The sequence below is a fragment of the Oryzias melastigma genome, linkage group LG22 (assembly GCF_002922805.2).
Source record: "Oryzias melastigma strain HK-1 linkage group LG22, ASM292280v2, whole genome shotgun sequence".
Taxonomy (NCBI): Eukaryota; Metazoa; Chordata; class Actinopteri; order Beloniformes; family Adrianichthyidae; genus Oryzias; species Oryzias melastigma.
The window spans coordinates 16317795-16340417 of record NC_050533.1 but is presented as its reverse complement, the minus strand read 5'-3'; the positions used below and the strand labels follow the sequence as shown (position 1 = coordinate 16340417).

The window sequence follows — 22623 nt, the reverse complement described above, 5'->3', positions numbered from 1 at the left end:
CAATTGCCTCATTGGGCTTGAAGCAGAAAGTCAGTCATATAATATAAACAATAGCTAACAACTAAACAGACGAAATAAACTGGTTTTCCCCGTCCTTCTCCCTCCCGGTAAGGAAAAAGTCCTAAAAAAAACCTGGTTTAGGAAAAAACGTAGAAACCTTAGGGATGCCCACATGAGGGAGAGATCCTATCCCAGGACGCACAGGCGACACCAGGACCGTTAAAGAGAAATTAGCTTCTACAACTCTACAGCTATACATTTCAAATAGTGCAGAAGATAGGCTCGATCCAGTAACCGTAATTCTCCATCAATCCATCAATCCTTTGTAGTTCATCAACGTCATTTGGACTTCATTTTGAGCTTCATTCATCACACAAACTTAATTTATTGTCAGTATGCACAACCAGAATTAAAGCTATGTTAAATTATAATCCACTGGCTTATAAAGTAGATTTTTTATTTTTGAACAATTCAAAGATTTAAAGTGTGCCTCATGGTTTCAATATATTGTATGGGTTACTTAATTTGCTCTAAATTAGTTTTTTTGTGTGTTGTTTTTTATGAATTTGTGGCTGAAACTCTAGAAACAGTAAAATAAACATATATATATATATATATATATATATATATATTTAATCATTGATGACAACACTTCCTACTGCATTTCCTGCATTTTACATGATCCTATGGTGTAGGATCTCCTTTTTTTAAGGAAGTCATGCATAGCTCTGTCAAAAGTTATAAACTATTTAATTTTTTTAAAAGCTATTTTCCCTTCATGTTTATGTTTTAATTATACCAAAACCACAATAGTTTATTTAAATGTATCATGTCCATAGCAAAAACATAAATATAAATCAGTATCTTATTTTTCTAAAGGCTGAGTGAATATTTTATGGCTCTTACTGAGTTTTGGTTTGTCAAGAAATCAACCCGAATGGCTCCTTAAGTTTTGAAGGTTGCCGACCCCTGCTCTGGAGGAGGGTTGGGCGCTCCCTTAGAGATAGGATAAGAAGCTTGGTCACTTGGAGAGTTTGGAGTAGAACCTCTCATATTGAGAGGAGCCAGTTGAGGTGGCTGGGGTATCTGGTCCGGATACCTCCTGGACACCTTTCTTGAGAGCAGGAAGAAGTGGCCGGGTCAGGGAAGTCTGGGCATCTTTGCTTAGACTGCTGCCTCCACGACCCGATCCCAGATGAGCGGACGAAGATGCATGGATGGACCCAAAAACGGTCGTAGGAACTTGCGTAGTGACGTGTGAATGCAAGAGTTTTGAGAAAAGCGCATTTATGTATGTTTACATTGGACTTTTCATTGGAAGAGGCCGCTTGAACGTAAACAGAGCAGTGGTCCCCAACCCCTTGGCTGTGGACCGGTACAGGTCCATGGGACAGTTGGTACCGAGCTGCAGAGAAAAAAAACAAACACAATCTACATTTTTTTCCTATTTTTGTGCTATCTTAAGGATGTCAACATTGGGAGTGGGGTTGTCTGGAACCCACAGAACAGCGTGCTGAACAATTTTTTTCAATGGCTTTTGATCTTCCCTGGTGTCCATGGCAGACGTGAAATCCTGTCCACTTTTGTCACAGGAGGGATAACACTTCAATGTGGGCTTGGGGTCAACTGGACCCCAAAAGATAGCACAAGGGTTAAATAATCTGATTCAGAATTTGATTTTATTTTTGGAAAACTGCTAGATTCTCCACACCAGTCATTTAAATTTAAACCTGTCTTGGCTATGCAGGTATTAAAAAATTAAAATAAATTATTTTCGAAAAATGATCATCAACATTCTCCTTTATCATCTCACCTGTCAGTCCACAAGTCTCCATAGAGAAGTGAATCATAACAGCCAGAGCATAAAACATTAAAAGAAACATCATTCATTGATTTTATTTTCTGTTTCCCCTGTCGAGCATCATTTCCACGGCAACCAGCAACTGTTGCTGGATTGCCCTTTACAGGCCTGTAAGCGCCATTGATGTACATGTAAGAGGGTATTAAAGTTTCGCTATTCATGTCTTCTGTTGCGGAAGGAGTCTTTGGCATAACACAGCAGTCACTCTGCTCCACTACCAAGGAAATCACATTCCTTCACACAGACGACTCAATTTCACACCCTCAGCTGGATTAAGAGTACTCTCTGCTCCGGGCCTGCACAGGAAAAAAGGGTAAATATCACCCTCGTTCTGGGTGCAGGAAAATCCGCTATTTAAATGAGGGGGTAATAGAACTGACATTTTCCAGTTCATTATGCAGCCCCTGACCTTCACTGTGTACGACTCGGATACTTCTCTGGCAAAAGGCGAGGCCGGGTTCTCTCTAATGGGAGACGCTTGACCTTGTCAGGAACTAAGGGAGAGGTCAGGAGTGAGGCGGGCTGTAATGGCCCCGAGAGAGATGAGGCGCAGTCAAGAAACACCTGCAATAATGACAGGGAGCGCTGTAGCGTTCAGCACTGCAGCCCAGTGTGGCATTTGGACACGTGTAGGTACAGAAAACAAACAAGTAAATACGTGGTATGTGTTCTAGAAAGTTCCTTTGATACTTCATGTAAATTTCCGATCTGCGGGGATAATCTATTTCTGTTACATCATGTGGTCTTCAGCTTTGTGTTTATCTCTGTTTGTGGACAAACTGCAGAAGCTTATCACAGATGGATTCAACTAATCTTCAACTGGCTCTCTGCCTTTACGTCCAACTGTACTTTAAAGACTTCTCAGGATTTCAGATAAATCCATCGCACTCAGTCACCAAACATAATAGAAAGTAATCAAATCAGGAGTCTTTCACGGATTAGGCTGTTGTGAATGTGACTTATAATCTCTTCTGATTGTGTGAACTACAATGATGTGCACTGGGCGCCTGGCAGAGATAATCTTATTACCCCGTTGCCTTTTGTTTTCTGCCTGCCTTGCTTTTATTCTTTATTAAAACATTTTTGCTGCATTAAACATGCTAATTTGAGGCTGGGCGTAATTGGGGTCTTGCTTTAAACACCTCTCTTCTGTTTGGAAAAGATTAGGAATTTCATCTTCACAATTATGTATTGAGTACAGCGAAAGCGCATGAAAAAGCCCCCTTTTTCCATTATGTTTAAAAGCACTAAAGCTTATTAAAGCTAAAAGAAAACGTATTAGTGCCCACGTAGTGTTGAAAAGATGTCAGATGGCATCTGGGACTGTTCGGTTGATGAGTTTCTTGTCCACTCGCTGTACTTCCAGGCTCAAATTCATTAAGTCGGGCAGCTCAATCCCGGTCATTTTCCGTCTCTTTATTACGTGAATTCTTAGAGGTAGCCCAACAGTAGCAGTCTGGACTCGTCAATTATTATTACTATTTGAAAAGCTGCAGTCGGCTTTTGGACCTCAGAAGAGTAAGTCAGATGAAACCCAGCGACTCACACAGGAATCCTCATTGATCATTGGTGGCTTTTTTCATGAGCCTCAGATGTGCAGAGATCACAGCCGGAATCATGCTATGAAATGATATCTCACAATGCGAAATGACTCCCAGATCCGCTTGAAAAAAGAAGAAAAAAATTGTCAAAGAAAGTGCAAAGTGAATATTCAGGTGTCAGTATTTCTCCCCGGTTCACCTCGGGGTCTAATAAGTGATCACACGGAAGAAGAAGGGGAGCTCTGCCCCATTATGGTGAGCAACTTTTGATTTTCTGTCAAAACATATTTAAAATTTGAACAGCGCTGTCACTCCTGTGGCGTGCCGATCTCTCCGTGGGGCTTGTCACAGGAGGCGTCACGCCACGCAGCTCCAACACACCAGGCTCCTTTCATTCCTCTGCCTGACACGTTAAGTGTGATGCTACAAAGAGGCTCCATTTTAATTGTTTGGACAGATCACTCAAGAGAGAGGGGCTTTGATTCTGGGTGTTGACAGAATAGGCACAGGCTTGCTCGGTGCGCTTCGGCGTCTGTCTTGCCGTTAATGTCATTGCGCCGTATGGATTGGAAGGGGTTCACCCTCAATGCTTGAGTCACATACACCCATACAGGGGTTGACCTGTACTGGTGATGCAGAGTTTTGGGATTTCTGGTAGAAGGGTATGACCACATCTTAAAAGGAAGTACAGGAGTATCATGCAGTTCCCTTGAGGCTCGTATGGGCATCTTAAGGAACATCATGAAAATGGAACGTACCATTATTGTATGTGTGGTAAACATATCGTGAAGTACTCGTAAGGATAATGTAAGTTACATCCACTAATAATGTCTTAGCACATTCGCAAATTGTCATGTATGGATTTATTATTTGTCCTTTTTTGATGTTTTGGGAGTCCCCAACTCAAAGTTTTTGCACCTGCTGGCTGTTCCCATTAAATCAGGGTTCCCCAACTCCCGGGCCGTGAACCAGGGGTCACTTGGTACCGGGCCAAAGACAGGGAAAAGATGCTAACTTTGACTATTTCTGGATTTTTATTTTGTAATTCTGAAAAAACTTTTTGTTTTGGAAAACTACCGGATTCTGTACACTACATTCGTCTGTCTTGCCGAGTCATGTGACATAAAACCGTTGCTCACTCAGACCTGGCTAAGTTAAAATCCCAAAGCTAAAGAAAAGTCAAACAAAAATACGTATCTGTGTGGTAGTGCAGATATAAGAAAGGGGTAGATTAGAAGAAAAGAAAAAACATTTCTATGTCTGATATTCAGCCATTCTCTATTTTTCCTCCTTTTTTGTCCTTTCAGCTCTGTGTAAAAATGGTCCACAGCGACACCTAGTACTGTGGCATGGTGTTTAATACAGAACAATTTAGAAAGTCTCTTTGTGGAGAAAAGAGTCAGTGAGGAACCTGAAAAAGAGCCTTTGACCTCTGAGAAACATTAAGCCACTGTTTACAGACAAAACCAGGAGTCTTCCTCGACAAATGAATTTATGCACCTTGCCTACCTTACACTTACGTGTTAAGTGTTTGTTACTACCTGTCACCCGCAGCGTACCCGTAGAAAAAAAATGTGCATGAACATTTCAGCTATACAAGATCACCGAGAGGTCTACGATCTTGAGATTTCAGGTTTGCCCATTTTTCGTCTGTAAAAAGCCCGTATCCACATGTAAGGGTGGTTGTGACTATTGACTGAGAACTTGACTGGGTGCCACCCCCCATCCTCATCATATTCCCAACAGGAAGTACCTGCTGGCTCCGAGAACTCAGAACACCATCAACTTCTGTTGACCAATCTGACTAATCATATACCTCAATAAAAGTACGTGTGGTCTGAAGTTCAAACATTTGATTGAAAGATTTTCCGGAAAGCTCACTCCTGATTGGGGAGAGTGGTTTCCTTAGAAACGCTGACTTAGACCGAATTCTTTCCCTGCCCCAACCCCTCTAGTTGTGGGGGCATTTGTCAGGGTAAGGTTGTTCAAAATAGTTTTTTTGAGAGCTAACCCTCGGATGTCGAGCCCTCTGGACGATGTTGTGGTGTATTTCCGAGCGCTAGCAACTCCACGCTGACCGGCGACCATCGATGACGTCATAGAGTGGGTGTTACATCCAAATTCGAAAACACTATTTTCCATAACTCTCCATTTGGAGGACTAAATGTAGGAGTAGGGGAAGACTTCTGATTCGGCCTTGGACCGAGTTGGACCAATCACATCATCTGGCTTCATCATGTTGGCCTCTTTATCACAAAAAAAAATGGCGGCTAAATTGACTTAATTTCATTGGATCATGTAGAAAGCCAATTTTTATGGGTGACGTTACACTCACATATAGTTCTCATATACAGCCAATAGTTGTGAATAAGGTATAGGGTATATCCAAATGGCTATGGCTTTCGTTTAAGGCTTTAAAGCCAAAATTCTGCTGAACTATTTTATGTCTAAAACCTTGTATGATTTTCTCAGTCATATGAGATACGCACTGGTTGATGGACAATGATATCAATAATAAATCTCTGCTCTCATGAAGACGTTCCCATTCCTACCTTGCTTCCTCCTCCCCATTTCCTTTTGCCCATCCTCAATTCCTCGACACAACAGCTACAAATTACCCACTTTGCTCTCAATATTATCAGGCCCGATCGTTGGTGTCCATAATTAGAGTCTTAGTGTCATCTTGCCTCCATTAGTCTAACAATGGAGCTCTGGAACAAAGCCACTTTGGGCAAATAACATGTTGAGAACACTTGACTTTTTGAAAGGAGATAATGAAAAGCATCTGAGGCTGTTGCTGATCCAAACACTTCCCTTTTCTTTCTTGCATGTGAGAAAGCTCAAAGTTGTGCGTTTTCACTCAGACTGTGACAGCGGTGTCTCTCATATTGCTGCGACACAAATACAAACATCCTCGGAGCACATGTTGAAGTCTAGTGGAGCTTGGATTTGGGTGACAGAGCAATAGATGGCTGGCTGCCGTGTTTCCTCACAGGCTGTAGAGAGAGAAAGCTGTATTCTGAGCCCGGGCCCTGTTTGATCTTCATCGCTGCCCCTCCAAGACATCATTGTGTAACACTGGAATAGCGGACAGCTTCACGGAGCGAAGGAAATATCAGGGAAGTTATTCATAAATATTAGATAAGATCAAAACAGCCGGTTTCCCCTCAGACTTTGAGCTCCTGGGTCAAACCATCCACATCTCTCAGATTTCTCTCCTTTCCACTCAGGCTTGGCGAGAAAGATTGCACATAAATTGCAAAAGAGCTTGAAGAAAAAAAAAACTCTCGTACTGTCTGACTAATACAGCAGTGATAAGACATAAATCTGCAGTTTTGTCTAGTTTCTGATCAACACTTCATTATTTATAATTCTCCCCCTTTTTTTTTTTTTAATTTTCTGATTAGGGTCCCTAACGCAAGACTGCGCCCAACCTGAGGAAATTAATAGGCAGCTTTCTCCAGTCTTCCTCTTGTACTCCACAGCTGACACAAATTGGTGAAATATCACTTTGATCGTGCCTCCTGAACAACAAACAAAACACAAACCTAATTAGCCTAATTCAAGATCGTTCCAAATGCCTCGCTTTGTTATGAAAGCCTTCCCTCTCCCTTTACCCCTGTTAAAAACAACAAAAAAAAGCAAGTTTCTGGGTTTAAGTTTCTGCTGCTTTTTGTTGGAGTCTGAGCCATGAATGAAAGCTGACCTTTGACCTTTAAGATTCCGCTTCGATCATCTTTTGATCTATTTTAAAAGTGGTCTTTGAATTATGATTGTGCTGTTTTTGGCCACAAACAAAATACCTGTGTTGTGTTTTAGGACATAGTTTCTGCAGAGCGACCCCACCCCCTCTTCCCCTCGACATTTTAGAGTGGAGCAGGAATCTTTTGACCTGCCCGGCGTATTTACTACATCATTAATAAGCTCTTTTTTTTCAAGAGTCTTTCATTTAATACGCAGATTTATACAGTTTGCAGGGCCCAGGTGAACAATACCATGGGGCTCTCTGCAGCGGTTGTATTAATTATTTTATTTATCTATTTATTTTTTTCGTTAAATCCTTACTGGGGGTCAAAAAACTTCCTTACTGGTTCACTTTTAGACAGCATCAATGCCAAGAATCCAAATGTTTTGATAAGTATTTAAAAACTGAAATCACATGTAACTGTTGAAGAAATGCATGATATATATACAGCATATATATATATATATATATATATATATATTCTGTATACTATTTTTACTTTGTAAAAATATTACATTTATTGAATGCCTTCATTTACTAATCACTCACTTAAGTAGAAAGAAATGACAAAGTCTTGCACACATTCACTGTATAAAAGAACTCTTGTACAAAGAATACTTGTGAGTCTCACTGGAATATTCTATTACTTCAGGGGACGGGGGAGACCAAACACTTTCACATGATCAGCCTTGGGCCATTTCAGTTCTTTGGGGTGTTTTTTTGTTGTTGTTTTTTTGTGACAGAGTTGAAATATAATAATAATGGGGATATAATTGTATTTTAGACACTTTTATTAGGCCTTCAGATCTGGGCCCCAGGTTGTTGGGAGCCTCAGGCGATCACCTACCTTTGCCTAATGTTAAGTCAGCCCCTGTTGTAAAGAATTAATCATTTTAAAAAAGTTGTATTCTCTCAAACAGCAAGTAGTCATTAAAAAAAGAACAACAATGTATGAGTTCATTGGACTGATTTGACAAACAAAAGAAACTGGAGAAAACTTATTCTTAGACCAGACTTCAACTGAATCCTTGGTAACCACTGTACTATCTTATTGTATGTAACTATGATTATTATATTTTCTTTTATTTTGTTAATGATTTTACAGTAATATTTTGTGTTTATTTTCATTAAAAAAGTGGGATTGTTTTTTTTCTGTCCATATTCAAAAATCAAGATAAAAATGTATAAGAAATGTGGATGTCCTAAGTACTGTGTCAATGTACAACACAGCAGGTTTTTAGTAAAAACTTATATGAGAAAAAAAAGAATTAGAAAATTAGCTTAACATTTTCCAGCCAAAAGTGTTCTTGAGATTTCATGGAGGCAGCCATTTTGAAATGAGCAGGAAAAGGCTAAATTTAGGTAAATTTTATTCTAAATCAGAAGAAAAATGCTTCAATAAAATGTTAAAAACACAATTTTCATTGAAGTAGGTCTTAAAATGAACACAAAGTGAGCTGTCTTTAGTTGCTTTTAGGTAGGTGACATAATTCCCTCTCTGATATTTCTCCTGCCGGCTTTTCTTCTTCTTCTTCTCCGTCTTCTTCTTCTGAGCAACATGAAAGCATCTCTTTATGATCCGCAAATGAACTGTAATGTAATCTAAGTAAATAATAATCATATCCGCGCTGTTGGAACCCTGGAGTTTTCCATGTTGTCTTCATTATCATTATATGGGGGCACATCTTATGAATATTCAAACTTCATCATAGAATTTTAAAAAACATAATTTTTTTGGCTTTTGCCGTTGGGGATTTTTTTCTCTTTTTTTTCAGAAACAGCACCCATCTCAAGTGTACACTTACCGCAACCAGCGTGAAGTCTACCTTGCAATGCTGGTAGATTAGCTCACGTTGCTTCGCCTAACATATGCAATGACTGGCGGCGAGCTCTTCCCCCATTAGGTTGGCACATCAAAGGCGGCGGGAGAAGTTCTTCACAGGCGGTTAAAAGTGGGCTCAGTGTGGATCTTGCAAATACCGTCTTTCAGTCGGTGCCTCTCGGGGGACACTTCACACACTCCTTCAGCTGGGAGACGGGGTTGGTGGTGGTGGTGGGGGGGTATGATGCAGGATGCAGTGACAGGCATCATATTGGGGGGGGGTGAAAGGGAGGAATGGAGGTCGTGTTTTTTTTTTGTGTGTGAGCCCAGTTTCCTGTCACCATCAGGGGGATGAAGAAAGTCATTCAGCTCTCCTTTCTTCCCCTTGCCTCTGTCTCATCGCTCGCTTCCTCCCCTTCACACATCACATGATAGCTGCCAGTGAAAGTGGAGCATGGCTGCTTTCTGATTTCTTTTGAGTCATGTCTTTCATAACACATAAACAGAGCCTGCTGCGTCCTGGGAATTCTCTGATTCTGTGTTTTTTTTCTGCAGACACAATAGCATCCACTCCTCTGAAGTGTTGCTGAAAACATTTTATCCATCACAGCCGCTAGCGAGGCCCTCAACTCTGCAAGGAGTGGAAAGCAATAAGAGGTGTGTTTTGTAAGCACGCACACACGGAAACACACTCCCAAGACCATCGTTGGCTGGTTTTTGCAGAATGATCAATGCAAATGCTGTTATTTACCCAAGCCTGAAATGAAAAGACTATGGATCAATTTGATGCACTTCTATACTCTCACAATGGCTGGCTCAGCTACCCCCCCCCCTTCTTTTCCCTCTATTTTTTTTTTACCCATCATCTTAAACAAGACCCCTCCCACCACCAAACTGCAAGATCTGCGGTCATAGCCCGTGTACACAATCATCCTCCTGCACCCTCTGTCTTTCCCTCTCAGCCACTGGGTGACATTAGGGCTGCACACGTCTGAGCCGTGTGTGTGTGTTTGTGTGTGTGTGTGTTCAGGATGACCCACTTTCTGTGCTTGGCCAGGCTTGTGCTGCTGCTGTCTGCCGTGCTGTGCTGCTAAAGGGGGGAGATCCCTGCAGACTCCTGGAGAACAGGCTCTCTCCTCCTGACAGACACTCCTCGCCGTGGCATGTTATCCACCCCCCCGTGGACGGGAGACCCTCTGCCTCTCTGTCAGCCGTCTATACGTGCGCATCAGCTACACCTTGATGCAGATGCACAAGGAACGCCTGCACATGGCGCACAGGCAGAAAGCACACACTATATCCCAATGTCTGTGTATTTTTAATTCCCCCCCCTTCTTCCTCCAGCTCCTCCTCCTCCTCCTCTCTCCTCTGTGTTTGTCTGGAGTTATTGTTTCAATCTTGCTGCATCAGGGGGCCCCTGAAGGTTATAAATTAAACATAAATGCAAATGCGCTGAGCCATTTCCCCTCATCCACCTCCTCCACACACACACACACACCACCTCAGCTTTCAAATAGATCAGTGTGTCTGCGAATTAATAGAACAGTGGGCTTTTTTTAATGAGCGAGAAAGGGAAATTAGAGTTGCAAAGTCACAGCGTGGCACACCCAGAGCTGCAGCCCGAGCTTGAAGAGCGGTGTGCCATCATAGAATATGCTAATGCCCCCCCCTTCACTGTCAGTGTTAGCGTTGCGCTAGATGAGATCAGCGCCGAGGCTTTGATCTGGGGATGCTGATGAGAGCCGGGATCGTCGTGTGTACAAAAGCGCATGCAGGAAGCAGGAGCGCCGCAGATGAGGGATGCTCTGATGAGGACATGCGCACTAAAGCGCAGAGATGAATGCGACGTGGAGGGGTCATAACTCTACACACACACACACTCCACGCTGGCCTTGTGTCACCTGCATGCTCATCCTTACATTATCCGTGGAGTGTAAATGGGACGTCCTCTCTCTTGGTCCCGCTGATGCTATATACTAAATATTAACACCATGGAGACTGAGTTGGACCATAACAGCGTTATTGCTTTTATCCTCTGCCATATGGGCTCATAAAGGCAAGCGGTTGAGAAAGGTTTCCGGGGATGTCACTGTGTTTTATTTGCCTCCAATGATTTGGAGAGTGGGATTAAGCCTCCCACAGTGCCTCAATATGATAACAGTGGGAGCTGATGCCTGCGTGAGACTTGGAAAAACCTCAGATGAGGGGTTTTATTTCTTGCTTGTATTTATGCACCTTTTCCTCCCCCCCTTTTTTATGTAGTCCCCTTCAAGCTCCAGGATGCGCTGACGCTGCTCCTCCACTAGGGGTCTTCCCATTGTCATGAACAGCAACCTCAAACAGGCAACTCCATAAGTTTTCATTTGAAATTGTGTTTACGGGAGTAAATCCAAAATCTTCCTCACTTTTGCATCAGCCGCTCTTCATCATCATCATTATAGCTGTCCTCAGCGCAACTCTCACCCCCCTCCAAAAAAAAAAATCCTCTTTTCCCACCGCCTCCATCCTCCATCCCCTCCGCCCCTATTTCATCCGAGCTTCTCTCTGTTGATCAAATGCATCAGATCTCATCAAAGCGGACCCTCTGCTCATTCAAGTCCCAGCAGACACCCTGGCTCTTTTTTACTAAGCACTATTTTACATTCATGTTTGAATACCGACGATGAGTAGAATATCTTGTAGACTTTGGTTTTGTGTGGTCTTGCTTTGCAGCCTGGGGTTATTTTTTTTCTTCTTCTAAATCCTCAAAATGTTCAAGTTGATGAAGTAAATCTTTTGGATGCATTTTATTTTGAAATCCCTTTTGTGTTTTTATACTGTACAATCAGTCATGTTTACATTTATTCTTGGGGATTTTTTTGGTCTTATTTCTGACTGAAAAGAGTGATTGGAGCATTTCAAATGTGTATGCGTAAATGCTGTCCATGTTCCAAGGGCGACGCTTCTTTGCGCACCGTTTGTGTCCGACTGCTGTCAGAGCTGCAGAGAAACTGACTTGAGCTGAGGGACGTGGAAAGTGGGGAAAGAGGAAAAACAGATCTGGATAATGGAACTGTTCTTCTCCTCACCCTAAAACAATTAATATGTGTGTCCATTTGAATGAATTTTGGTGAATGGAACATAAATATAGTTGGAGAAATGCGTAAATTGTGATTTTTCCCTTATAAAACATGTGCGCACACGGTGAAAATCCAAGCTTTTTGATAAAAATTGAAGCGTTTTTCATCAATATTACATTTTATTGACACATTAGTGATGTAATTTTGTATGTATTATAACAGATTTGATTGGATTGGGGTTAAAAGCAGAGGTAAACATTCTGGAGCGCGCGCCGGCGCAGAACTCCACTCCGGATTTTCCATGTGCGGCGCGCCTGAGCCCCGGAGGTGGATAAGCTGGTAGAGCCCGCTCTCTCTCGTGCCATGCTGGGCCAGAAGGGCTCCAGAAGACGCAGCTAGATTCCCGAGAACCGGGGATGGAGGAGAGGCGGAGGGGGGAAGGAGGAAAAAAAAGTTTGGCCTGAACCTGCCAGAGAAACTTTCAGCATGAAGCCTCGCTGACGCGCTGTTTTCCCCGCCAGCTCAGCAGAGAGAAAGAAAGCACTCCGTTTCTTCACTGCTTTTATTTTTCAGCACCACAGCTTGTGTTTTCTTCCCCCCACCCCCCCGTCTTGTGTTGTTTTCTGCGTGGAAGGCTGGCCGGGGCTCGCTGTCACTGCGCCTTGAGATGCTGGAGTGACCATGGCTGCGCAAGTGGCATCGGCTCCGACCAGAACCAACAATAAAAACAAGAAATTGTCCGGCGGTTTGTGTCCGGATCTGAATTCTGCGAAGTCCGGAGGAGGAGGAGGGAGCGCGCAGAGAGCTGGACCGATGCTGGGACCCGGCGATGGGACTCTGAATAATGTGGACCACAACCGGCGGAGCGAGCTGAGCGCGCTCCATTCAGCCTCCGCGGCTCACGGTGCGCCGGACGGCCTCGACAAGGCTGGGAATAACCTCGCCCCCGCGCCGAATCCGAGCGCCGCGTCGATGGAAGCGGGTTCCATCGCGAACCACAAGCTGAAATGCGTCGGGAGCGGAGACCCCGCTCAGCCTCAGCCGCCGCAGTTCGGCCAGTTTGCGCCCCACCAGCGGCCGATCCAAAGTAACAGCAGCGCCAGCAACAACGGCCAGCTGCCCCGCGGGGACAGGGGCATGGACCATCAGCACCACGGAGGGAAGGAGAACCTGTTGGGGGCGCAGGAGGAGCACCTGACGGGGAAAGGTGAGGGGGAGCTCACCTGTAAGCCCTCTGAGAGGATGATGAGCTCCAGGTTCGAGCAGCCAAACTTGGGGCCACCTGGCAACAACTCCGAGTTTAACAACAACTATTACACCCCGAGGCCCTGCTATGACCAACATGGCGGGCAAAGCACTATGGGAATAACGCACGCTCACAACAACATGGAGAACTCCCATGAAGGAGGGTACAACAGCCAGTACGGGCAGTACCCGGCCTACCGGGCGGGCTACGGCGGCGGGGCCTACGGGATGATGGGCCCCTCTGGGTGCCGGCAAACGGGGAGCATGATGATGGGCAGCAACTCCTCAGCCAGCCACCCCAAGCCCCCTCTGGGAGGCAGTTCGGGGGGCTTTCAGAGGTACCCGGGGCAGACTCAGCAGCAGCAGCAGCAGCAGCAGCAGCACCCCTCAGGGGCCACCCCGACCCTCAACCAGCTGCTGACATCCCCCAGCCCGATGATGCGGGGCTATGGGGGGCCCTATCAAGACTACAGCGGGCCTGCGTCTCAGCAAGCCGGCATGGGGCTGGGGAAGGACTTGGGGCCCCAATATGGAGCCACATCCGCGCACTGGGGAGGCCAGCAGAGGAACCACCCACTGTCGGTGACCCCGGGCAGCGGAGGTCAAGGCCTTGGCAGAGCGCAGGTGAGTGGAAAACGTCTGGCACGCGCTCATGCTGAAAGACTGAACATTTGTTATTATAAGCATGCACAAAATGAATATTAATTTGATCTAAACTTGACTGTTTTGTTGAGTGTGAGGTGAGGACTCATTTCCATTTGGAGACGTGTTGCCAGACACGTAGCGCTGTTTCCATGCGCGCGCTGCGTAAATGTCTGCGCAAAGAAGACAGAACAACCTCACAATATCCACCTATGCCCTGTAAAATACCCCTCGTTTTGGGGGCAAAAAACCACGAGTGGGACTGTGGAGTGGACCGTCAGTGCGCTCTGCGGCGCGCAGCTGCGCCACCTCCTCCTCCTCTCGGCTCCTGCTGCTTTCACGGACTCGGGATTCTGAATGTGCGCGTAAAACTGTGTTGAAGATCCGGGCTCACAGTTGACATTCAGTCTGCCATCTGATTGGCTCCCCCTGCCCCCCCCCCGCCAGGGAAGAATACAATCAGAAAAAAATGAAAACACGAGGATTCAAGTCTGTACGCCGCACTCATGCTGCATTCAGGACTTATAGGAAAATTCACATTCAGACGTTTTGAAGGTTAAACCCTTCAATTATGAAAATGGGTCCGTTTTGACCCAAACACAAAATAAGAGTTCATTTATGTTTTCCAGACATGTTTGGCCAATTTTTCTCTGATTTTCACTCAAATTTTGATTTATTTATCATAAAAAACTCCTATGAATAAAATGCAAAAATCTAGTGGACTGACTGATTATTTCTGGGCTTGCTCTATCTGTTTGCCCTGTCTCTGGCCTGTAGATGGGTGTGTGACCCTGAGGGCAGAGCGGGAAAGCAAATGAATGAAATCCAAACAAGGTTGCATAAGTAATCCCTGAAGCTGGCTGTCATTGGGATGAGATTGAATGTTGTTGCCTTCAAGAATCCTCATAGATACTAGAAAAAAAAGGAAAAGTGAGCTGCAGCATCTCTGCCGTCTACAGGGACGATGTGCCAGTTCAGAGCCGTTTTTTCCGGTGAGGCGTTTGTCTGCTGTTGTTTTTGTTGTGTCAAATTACGCGCACCGCTGGACGGCACATCTGGACGGCTGGGGGGCGAGTGCGTTTATGCTAACTACCTCCTTGAAAACAAAAGCAGCCGTTATTGTTTTAATTAAAAAAGCATTTTATTGGTTGAAATGAGGTAATAATATAAACAAAAAGTCATTAAAATGACAATTTGGAGACATACATTTCCTTTTATTCCAGCCTCTTTTCCCTCTTCAGCATTAGGCGTGCTACTTTTCTTTCTTTTCCTTGACTTTACCAACACTTCAGCAGCGGCGGATCCATGCTACAAAAGCCCCATGTTTAATTCATATTTGGAGCAGCAGCTCTGCTCCTCTTGCGCGCTGACAGGCTGTGTGAAAAAGGCGAGAGGTGTAGTGCATAATACTTCCTCCAAATTGGCCCCGTGATATGACTGCGCTTCCCATCAGACGGCGTTTGGTCGAAGCGCGCCTCTGTCACCTGTTGGCACAGTTTCCCCCTCTTTCAAATTCAATTTCCCTCCCCACCGCCTCTCTTCAGGAGCAAGCTGTGAACGAACCTGGCTGACAAGAGCACGCGCTCACTGGAATGAAAGACTTACCTCTGCGCGTGGAAACACATCCTATTTAAAGCACAAAAATGACCTTGCGTTCGCGTCCAAACGCCCGATTTTTGACCTTCCCCGGCTCCCGTACGTCCCTCTGAGATTGTTTTCTCCCATAAACACCATGTTGTTGCAAAGCAACATATGTGTAATTTTAATGACTTGCTCAGTTTACAACACAAATGAAACATTTTGTGTCTCATCCCATGTGCTACAAGCCTCCCTCTGTTAAAGCTAATCAGAGCGCGCTCACACACAGAACAGTAAGAGTAATTAGTAGATAATAATGAGGGCTTAGTGAGTGAGAAATAGTGTTGTTGCTCAGATAATTACAACAGCAACTCTTTTAAAATCTGACCTAATGAAATAAAAATGAATGGATGTTTGCATTTTCCGCCGATTTATCACCATTACTTCCTGTTTTTTTTCTTTTTTTTTTCCTTAAGAATTCAAATCAAAGGTCAGCAGCTGAATATCAAAGACTGAAGCCAATTCCATCCTTGGTAATGTGCTTACCTCTAAATGATCCGCGCTCTCCAGTGCACACTGTTTACATTTCTCTCTTATGAATTATTAGTGTGATATGAACAAAGACTTTATAATGGGAGCAATGCATCAATGTCACTTTGTATTATGCGGCTATCTCGGGGAGCTTCGTGCATAGTGATGGGCCCTGACTTTGGCTGCTGCAATTTAATTTGCGATACATGTTCTGCATCGGAGCGACAGCCTGCAGGGCCCAGCTCTGGAAGAGCAGTCCTAAAGTTTGTGTTAAAAGAAAAAAAAAATCGAAAATTTAACGTCATCGCGATATTCCATGAACCGCGATAAATGGTTAGCTTAAATGTCGTGGGAGCTTGAAGCGTTTGACCAATTGGATGAACTCCTTCCAACACAATCTAACTCCTAACTCGCCACATATGGATGTTTGGTTAACCCTTTAACACCTGAGATGCCGTCGGTGACGCTTAAACACAAAATTTTTAACATACTGTAATTTTTCACCCATTAACACGTAATTACAGCAGATTCTGAAGTAGGATAATCTGCTAGAATTATGTTAATTGTTTTAGAAATTAAAAATTTAAAGTGAATCAAAGAACACAAACACTGAACTCTTGTGTTAAAGGGTTAAGGATCCCTTCGGGTCAAGTTGGGGACACCAAAAATGTCAAAAAGTAAGGTGGAGGGGTCCTTAACCAAACATCAATATGTGACGACTTGGGAATGAGGATCTGTTGCTCCTTCATATCAATTAGATGGAGCCCTTTTATGTAGATGACTGCCTCCGATTTAGACGACGCTCATTTGTAGCATAATTTAAGTCAGGGGCGGAGCTAGAACACTTCATATTGGGGGCCTGAAGACTTTGGAAGGGTGGCAAAACCCAGCGAACATTTCAATGTGGGCCCATATGGTTTACCTTTGGGTTGAATTGGTGGACCCCAGGTGGGTTTGTCCGCTGGTTCCATGGCGGCCCCATCTGTGTTTGCCCACACTGTCTTGAGTGGGCACTTAGTAGTCTGGCTTGCTGGGCAGTGGAGTTCGCTAACACGCTATGCTGTCTGCCGGGCAGCTTGTTAGCTCGCTACGCTGTTCACCGGGCGGCTGGTTAGCGTAGGGACTCAGACGACTGAGTCCCCACTTAAGCCAATGAAAGCAAACACAGATAGGGCCTCCATGGAACCCGCGGACAAACCCAACTGGGGCCCCCCAATTCAGCCCAAAGGTAAACCAAATGGGGCCCACATTGAAATGTTCACTGGGAAGGGATTTAAAATATGTATCTCAAACAATTTTATAATTATTAATATTAAAACATAATTTATTTGGCTACAGTGCTACTGTTAATTTTCAAAAAAAAATTAATTGATCTAAATTTTTAAATGTTTGTCAATAATAATACTAACATTGATGCAAAATGGGGGGGTGGCTTACCCCCTTTTAGCTCCGCCCCTGAATTAAGTTTTATTTACTTTTTATTTAAATATTTATTTAAATTATGTATGAGTTATTATTTGTTCATGTATCGCAAGTCATCACGATAATCGTCAACCTTGCAGATCGCAGGTTTTCTTCATCGTCCATCCCTCGAGTGCGAGTGTTCTGTTTTAAGGAAGAGGGTTTGATCATGTACGTGTCCTACCCCCCCTTACACAAGGTACCTCCATCCTCCCCTCCGTCTCCATGCTCTTTGCCCCCTCCCCTCCCGCCCGTCGTTTGTTTACGTTGTTTTGTTTGTATCGCTGTCTCGGCTAGCCGGCGCAGTGCTGATTAGCAACACTAGAGTGAAATTTTAATTTGCTCTGTTTCGCAGATAAGGCCCTGTGCTGCCTTTTTTTTCTTTTTTTTTCATCTGGCTCACATAAAACACAGAGCAGGCGTAGGTAATTGGCAGGCTGGGGTTATCCCTGGTCTGCATGTGCTTCCCACAAAACACCAATTATTTCTTATTTTGACAAATTAAAAGAATTTTTAAAGCACAAAATAACAGTCTTAAGTCCAATAGTAGATGTAAACTCATCTCATATTAGCTGTCTTTTGGAATAATTGCGTTTCTTTTTGCTTTTTCCTTTTTTCTCCGCTATGCATTCATAACATCCCCTTGAGTCAAAGGTTCGATTTAATTACTGGGAGATTTAAGATTTAATTAATCAGAGCGGGTGTTGATTTTGTGTCAGCTCTTTCTCAGCTCCGTCTGATCCCAGCTGTCGAGGTGGGCATGCAGAAAAACTGAAGCAAAAAGGCTCCAGCGAGGAGAGGAGAGTGTTCATGAGGGAGATCTCTGACCTTTGAAAAGACTCCAGAAAGCTTTGACTTTGATTGTCTTCAAAGACCCACTCCAATAGAAATGGTGTTTTTATCATGTTCCTGTGGAATTTCTCTGATGATTGAGGACACATATGAAGAAAATTACACTCAAAATGGCATCTTTTAGTATTTCTTTATTCAAATTGTTGAAATGCTGTTGGAAAAAGATTGTTGTTGCTGCATAGAAGCTACTAGAGGCGGGCCACAAGCTCCCTGTTCCATTCTGATGCATCCACTTGAAGAAAAATAGATCCATGTACGTCTTTGTTTTCCTCGTCTGAGCTGTCATCTGGCTCAAAACTGTACAGCTGGATAGCTCCAATATTGCTCACCAATTTTATTGCACCTGTAATGTTAGGTTGGGGGTGTGAGGGGCTGTAAGCTAGTGGGAGAATGTGTAAACAGGTGGATGGAGGCAGGCCTACTTCATACCAATAGTTCCGTCCTCAACTTAGAGGGGAATTTCTAATGAACTATTGCTATATATAGTGGTACTGCCACAAACGATTATTTTAATAGTCGACTAATAACCAATTATTTTTTTTTGACTAGTTGACTTATCGGGTCATGCGCAAACTGGATGTAAAACACACATCTTAACCATCGTTAGATTTAAACTAACTAAAAACTAGATATATAGCATTACCTGTGACAATGCTAGTGTGAATGCTGTAATCTGAATTTGGCCGCTGAAGATGTTAGTGCTGATAGTTGAAGATGCTGAAATTGATAGCTGAAATCACTGAAGCTTATAGCTGAAATCGCCGAAGCTAATAGCCAGCTAAAATATTAGTTAAATGCGAAATTAACCTAAAAAACTGAAAAATGCCTAAGCTAGCCAAAACAGCTAGCTTGCAGCTGAAATATTAGCTAAACTTCAAATTAGCCTAAAAACCTGCACCTTTAACACCTGAGGCATTGCCGGCGACGCCTAAATAACACAATTTTTTGAGATACGACAACTTTTCAATCGTTTACGCAACCAACATAATTCCAGTGGATTCTGAAGCGGTGAAAAGCAGCTTTCCGCCGCTTTTCGCCAGTTCAGAATCCACTGGAATTATGTTGATCACCTAGACAATACAAGTGCTACGAGAAGTCCAAGAACATCAACAATGGAGCTAAAGCTCCAATATTTAAACATTTCGAACATCATGTCGCTATTTTTTTTGTTGTTTAATTAAAGACTATTTATGAATCAACAGTGTTTTAAAGATGAAAACTTTAATGGTTTATACAAAAATGTATTACAAATACATATTTTTCACAAAAATCATTCGATTGCAGTCGTTTATGGTCTATATTCGCCTAGTAAGCACCAATGCACACTGGCTTTTGCTCCTGGGACATTTCTAGGGCACTGGATTTTAGAAGGTTCAGAAGGATTTTAAACACAATCTATGTTCTAGAAAACAACAGACTTTTTCTCGATTTTGGCTAAAAACGACATAGTTCTAAATCAAAGACCACTGGGAACACTTTTAGATCAAAAGATGATCGGATGAGAAGTTTAAAGTTTAGATTCTGTTATGTCAAGATTCATGCATCCAGAAACTAAAGAATTTATTTTATTTAAAAACTAAAGGACCCCTTAGCAAAAAGTGATACACCTGAAGTTTACTTAAGTGTAGCAAATATACTATAGACCATGTACGTGTCTAGGAAATGAATACTTCTTCAGACTAAATTGTAACATTTTACCCTTATATATGGGTCAAAATTGACATGTTTTCAAGTAATTTTGACCCGAACACATACATGTTTACATAGATAGTATACAAAAAGTAAACTTCAAGCCTCACTTTTAGTATACACTAAGTATACTTGTAGCATACTTAGTCGTTTTCCCTAAGGGATTATATAAATCTACTTTTTTGTGTATTTTATGAAGTTTTGTGCTCAAACTACAGACATAGTGAGTGACTGAGTCTGCGCTCGCAGAGACACAGAAGCTGCAGGAAGCCAGAGATGTGGAAATGCAGGCGATGTTTGAAGTGAGTCACATGGAGGGCTGCTGACTTCTGAGGAATTGGCCTGACCGACTTTACAGAGACAAAACAGGAGAGACAGAGAATCCGTTAGTGAACCCTGGCAAATGTCAACACAGTTAAAATCCCTTTCCCTCTGGATCTCGCCCCCACTTCACTTCTGCAGAGAGGGGGTAAAAAAAAAGGAAAAACAGGAGTCTTTTATGAACTGAAACTGATTTTTTTTCTCGTTTATTTTTGTGTCTTTGTGAGGCGGGAATGCCCCATATTTAGCCCAACCCCCCCACACTACCCTGACATTCCCAAATGCTAATTAGCCACGTGGAGCTCTGGAATGCACTTCTGTCCTCCCAGAGGAGTTGGGTTCTTCCCCTCTTTGTTCCTTTTCTACTGGAACGTATCAAAAATGACTAAAAAAAAAAAAAAAACAGGCATCCATTAAATGTTCTTTTTTCCTTTGATCTTTCCTCTCCTTTAAAGTATTATTTTCTCTGCAGCTCTCCCAGGATACCATTCAGTTTGAAGTATTTAGAAAAACAACACACATTATTGAATTTTCATACAGAGTAGCCACTGATACACTGTCCTCCGAGTTTTTGCCTCTGTGCACAAAAGGCTATAAAATCTCACTTTAGCTCTTTCTCAAATGCAAAATCTATAAACATTGTAACTGATGTTTTGTATTTTTATATATTTTTTTTGACAAATCGGGTCAATGACTAGAGGAGAACAGCCTACTTACGGTGACTTTGGAGTTTTCTGTATTGAAATGTAAATCTTTTTTTGGACTTTTATTAAAGAAAAAGGACCTTAAGGTTTATTCACTTTTGCTGGTAGAAGAAAAAACTGTTTGGGATGGAGGCTACTGTTACAGCAATTGTTGCTTCTAATAGGATGATTTTAAAACAGTGAGCAAGAATTGTTAAATTTAAATGAATTTAATGCCGGCAGCTTACACGCCTTTGAGCAAATCATCATCATCATCATCCTCAACTGTCATTTTACACACCAAAGCTTCTCCACTTGTGAGAGTTTCTGCCAGACTGCAGGCTGCTCTCACCAGTCACACATCTAGCTGTTTTGGTTTGACTCCATCCTAATCAGCACTGACATGGTGGCACACACACACACACACATGCACTCATGTAGACATAATTGTACACACACATATGCACGCACATACGCATACACACATCTGCACTCAAGCAAAACACAGATATGTGCTCACAAACACACCTATGAACTCACATGTTCACACACACGTGCACAAAACCGGGAACTCAAGAGTCTTTCATCATTTCAATTCCCAGAAACAGAGATGATAAAAACATTTTGTGGTCGCACACACAGATGCATAAGCTGACACACATCTTTGTAATTCCCCTCCAAAGCGTTTAAACCAACTTTAGCCATTTTAGCCAAAGCCTTAACCTGAACTTCCTCTTTACTCCATCTTAACCCCGAGACAGCTTTCAGATTAGCCCCCCTCTCTTTTCCCACTTCTCCCGACACTCCGAGGAGCATTCCGGTTTGGAGTCTGTGGTAATGTGATGGATGCGGACAAAGAGAGCTTCCCGAACCTGCAACCTAATTAGGCTGTCAACCACTGGAGGTGTTCTTGTATTTAACAGAATGTGAGTGTTAGCAGCTGCAGTTCTGCCAAAACAATTGCAGATGTTGTTAGTCTGTGTTTTAAAGTCACGCTCACTGCTTTCTTTCATAATTTCAGCACCACAGCTGTCTGGTTTAGTTTGGTTCTCGAACAGAAAAACTAGTTATTTTGGTTATGTTTGCACCTGCTTCTGTCTGAGTGTATTGGATGTCAAGGACTAATACATCTTACAAAAGTTAAAAAGAACAGTTTACCTTCAATTTCCTTTCAAACTGGTTTTTAAAAATCCTTTGAGGTGATTTCAGTCTTTTGTTTATCTGCACGTTTGTTTTTCTGAGGCCCAGCGTGTTCTGGCCATCCTTAAGCTCTTTAAACAAACTCCATTACAGTTGATTGTTTTTGTGAGCTGGAAATATATCGGTAATTTAGAAACAGCAGCCAGAAACGGACTTCAGGCAGCATGCTGCTTCCTTTTAGAGCCAACTTCACACCGCATTCACAGAAATACACACCAGTCTTGATACATGTGAGGTGAAAGGTCATTTTGTCCCAAATATGGGTCGCACCTCCAGACGTGGTAAACATTTCTGACAGAATCCAGATTAGACGCCTATAACGCGTGAACTTTGTTTTGAAAATTCCTTCAAAGAATATCAATATGCGTCGCAGGAGAAAAAAAAAAAAACGCA

General features: G+C 43.0%; 1 protein-coding gene across 1 annotated transcript in view; it reads left to right on the top strand.

Annotated features, from left to right (window-relative positions):
* Window positions 1–12343: 12343 nt before the first annotated feature.
* Window positions 12344–22623, top strand: part of arid1b (AT rich interactive domain 1B (SWI1-like)) — a gene marked incomplete in the record, with an annotated part of 225344 nt that continues 215064 nt past the window's right edge. Inside the window, 1 exon segment of the mRNA XM_024269837.2 lies at window positions 12344–13897. Coding sequence (XP_024125605.1) covers window positions 12710–13897 — 1188 coding nt within the window.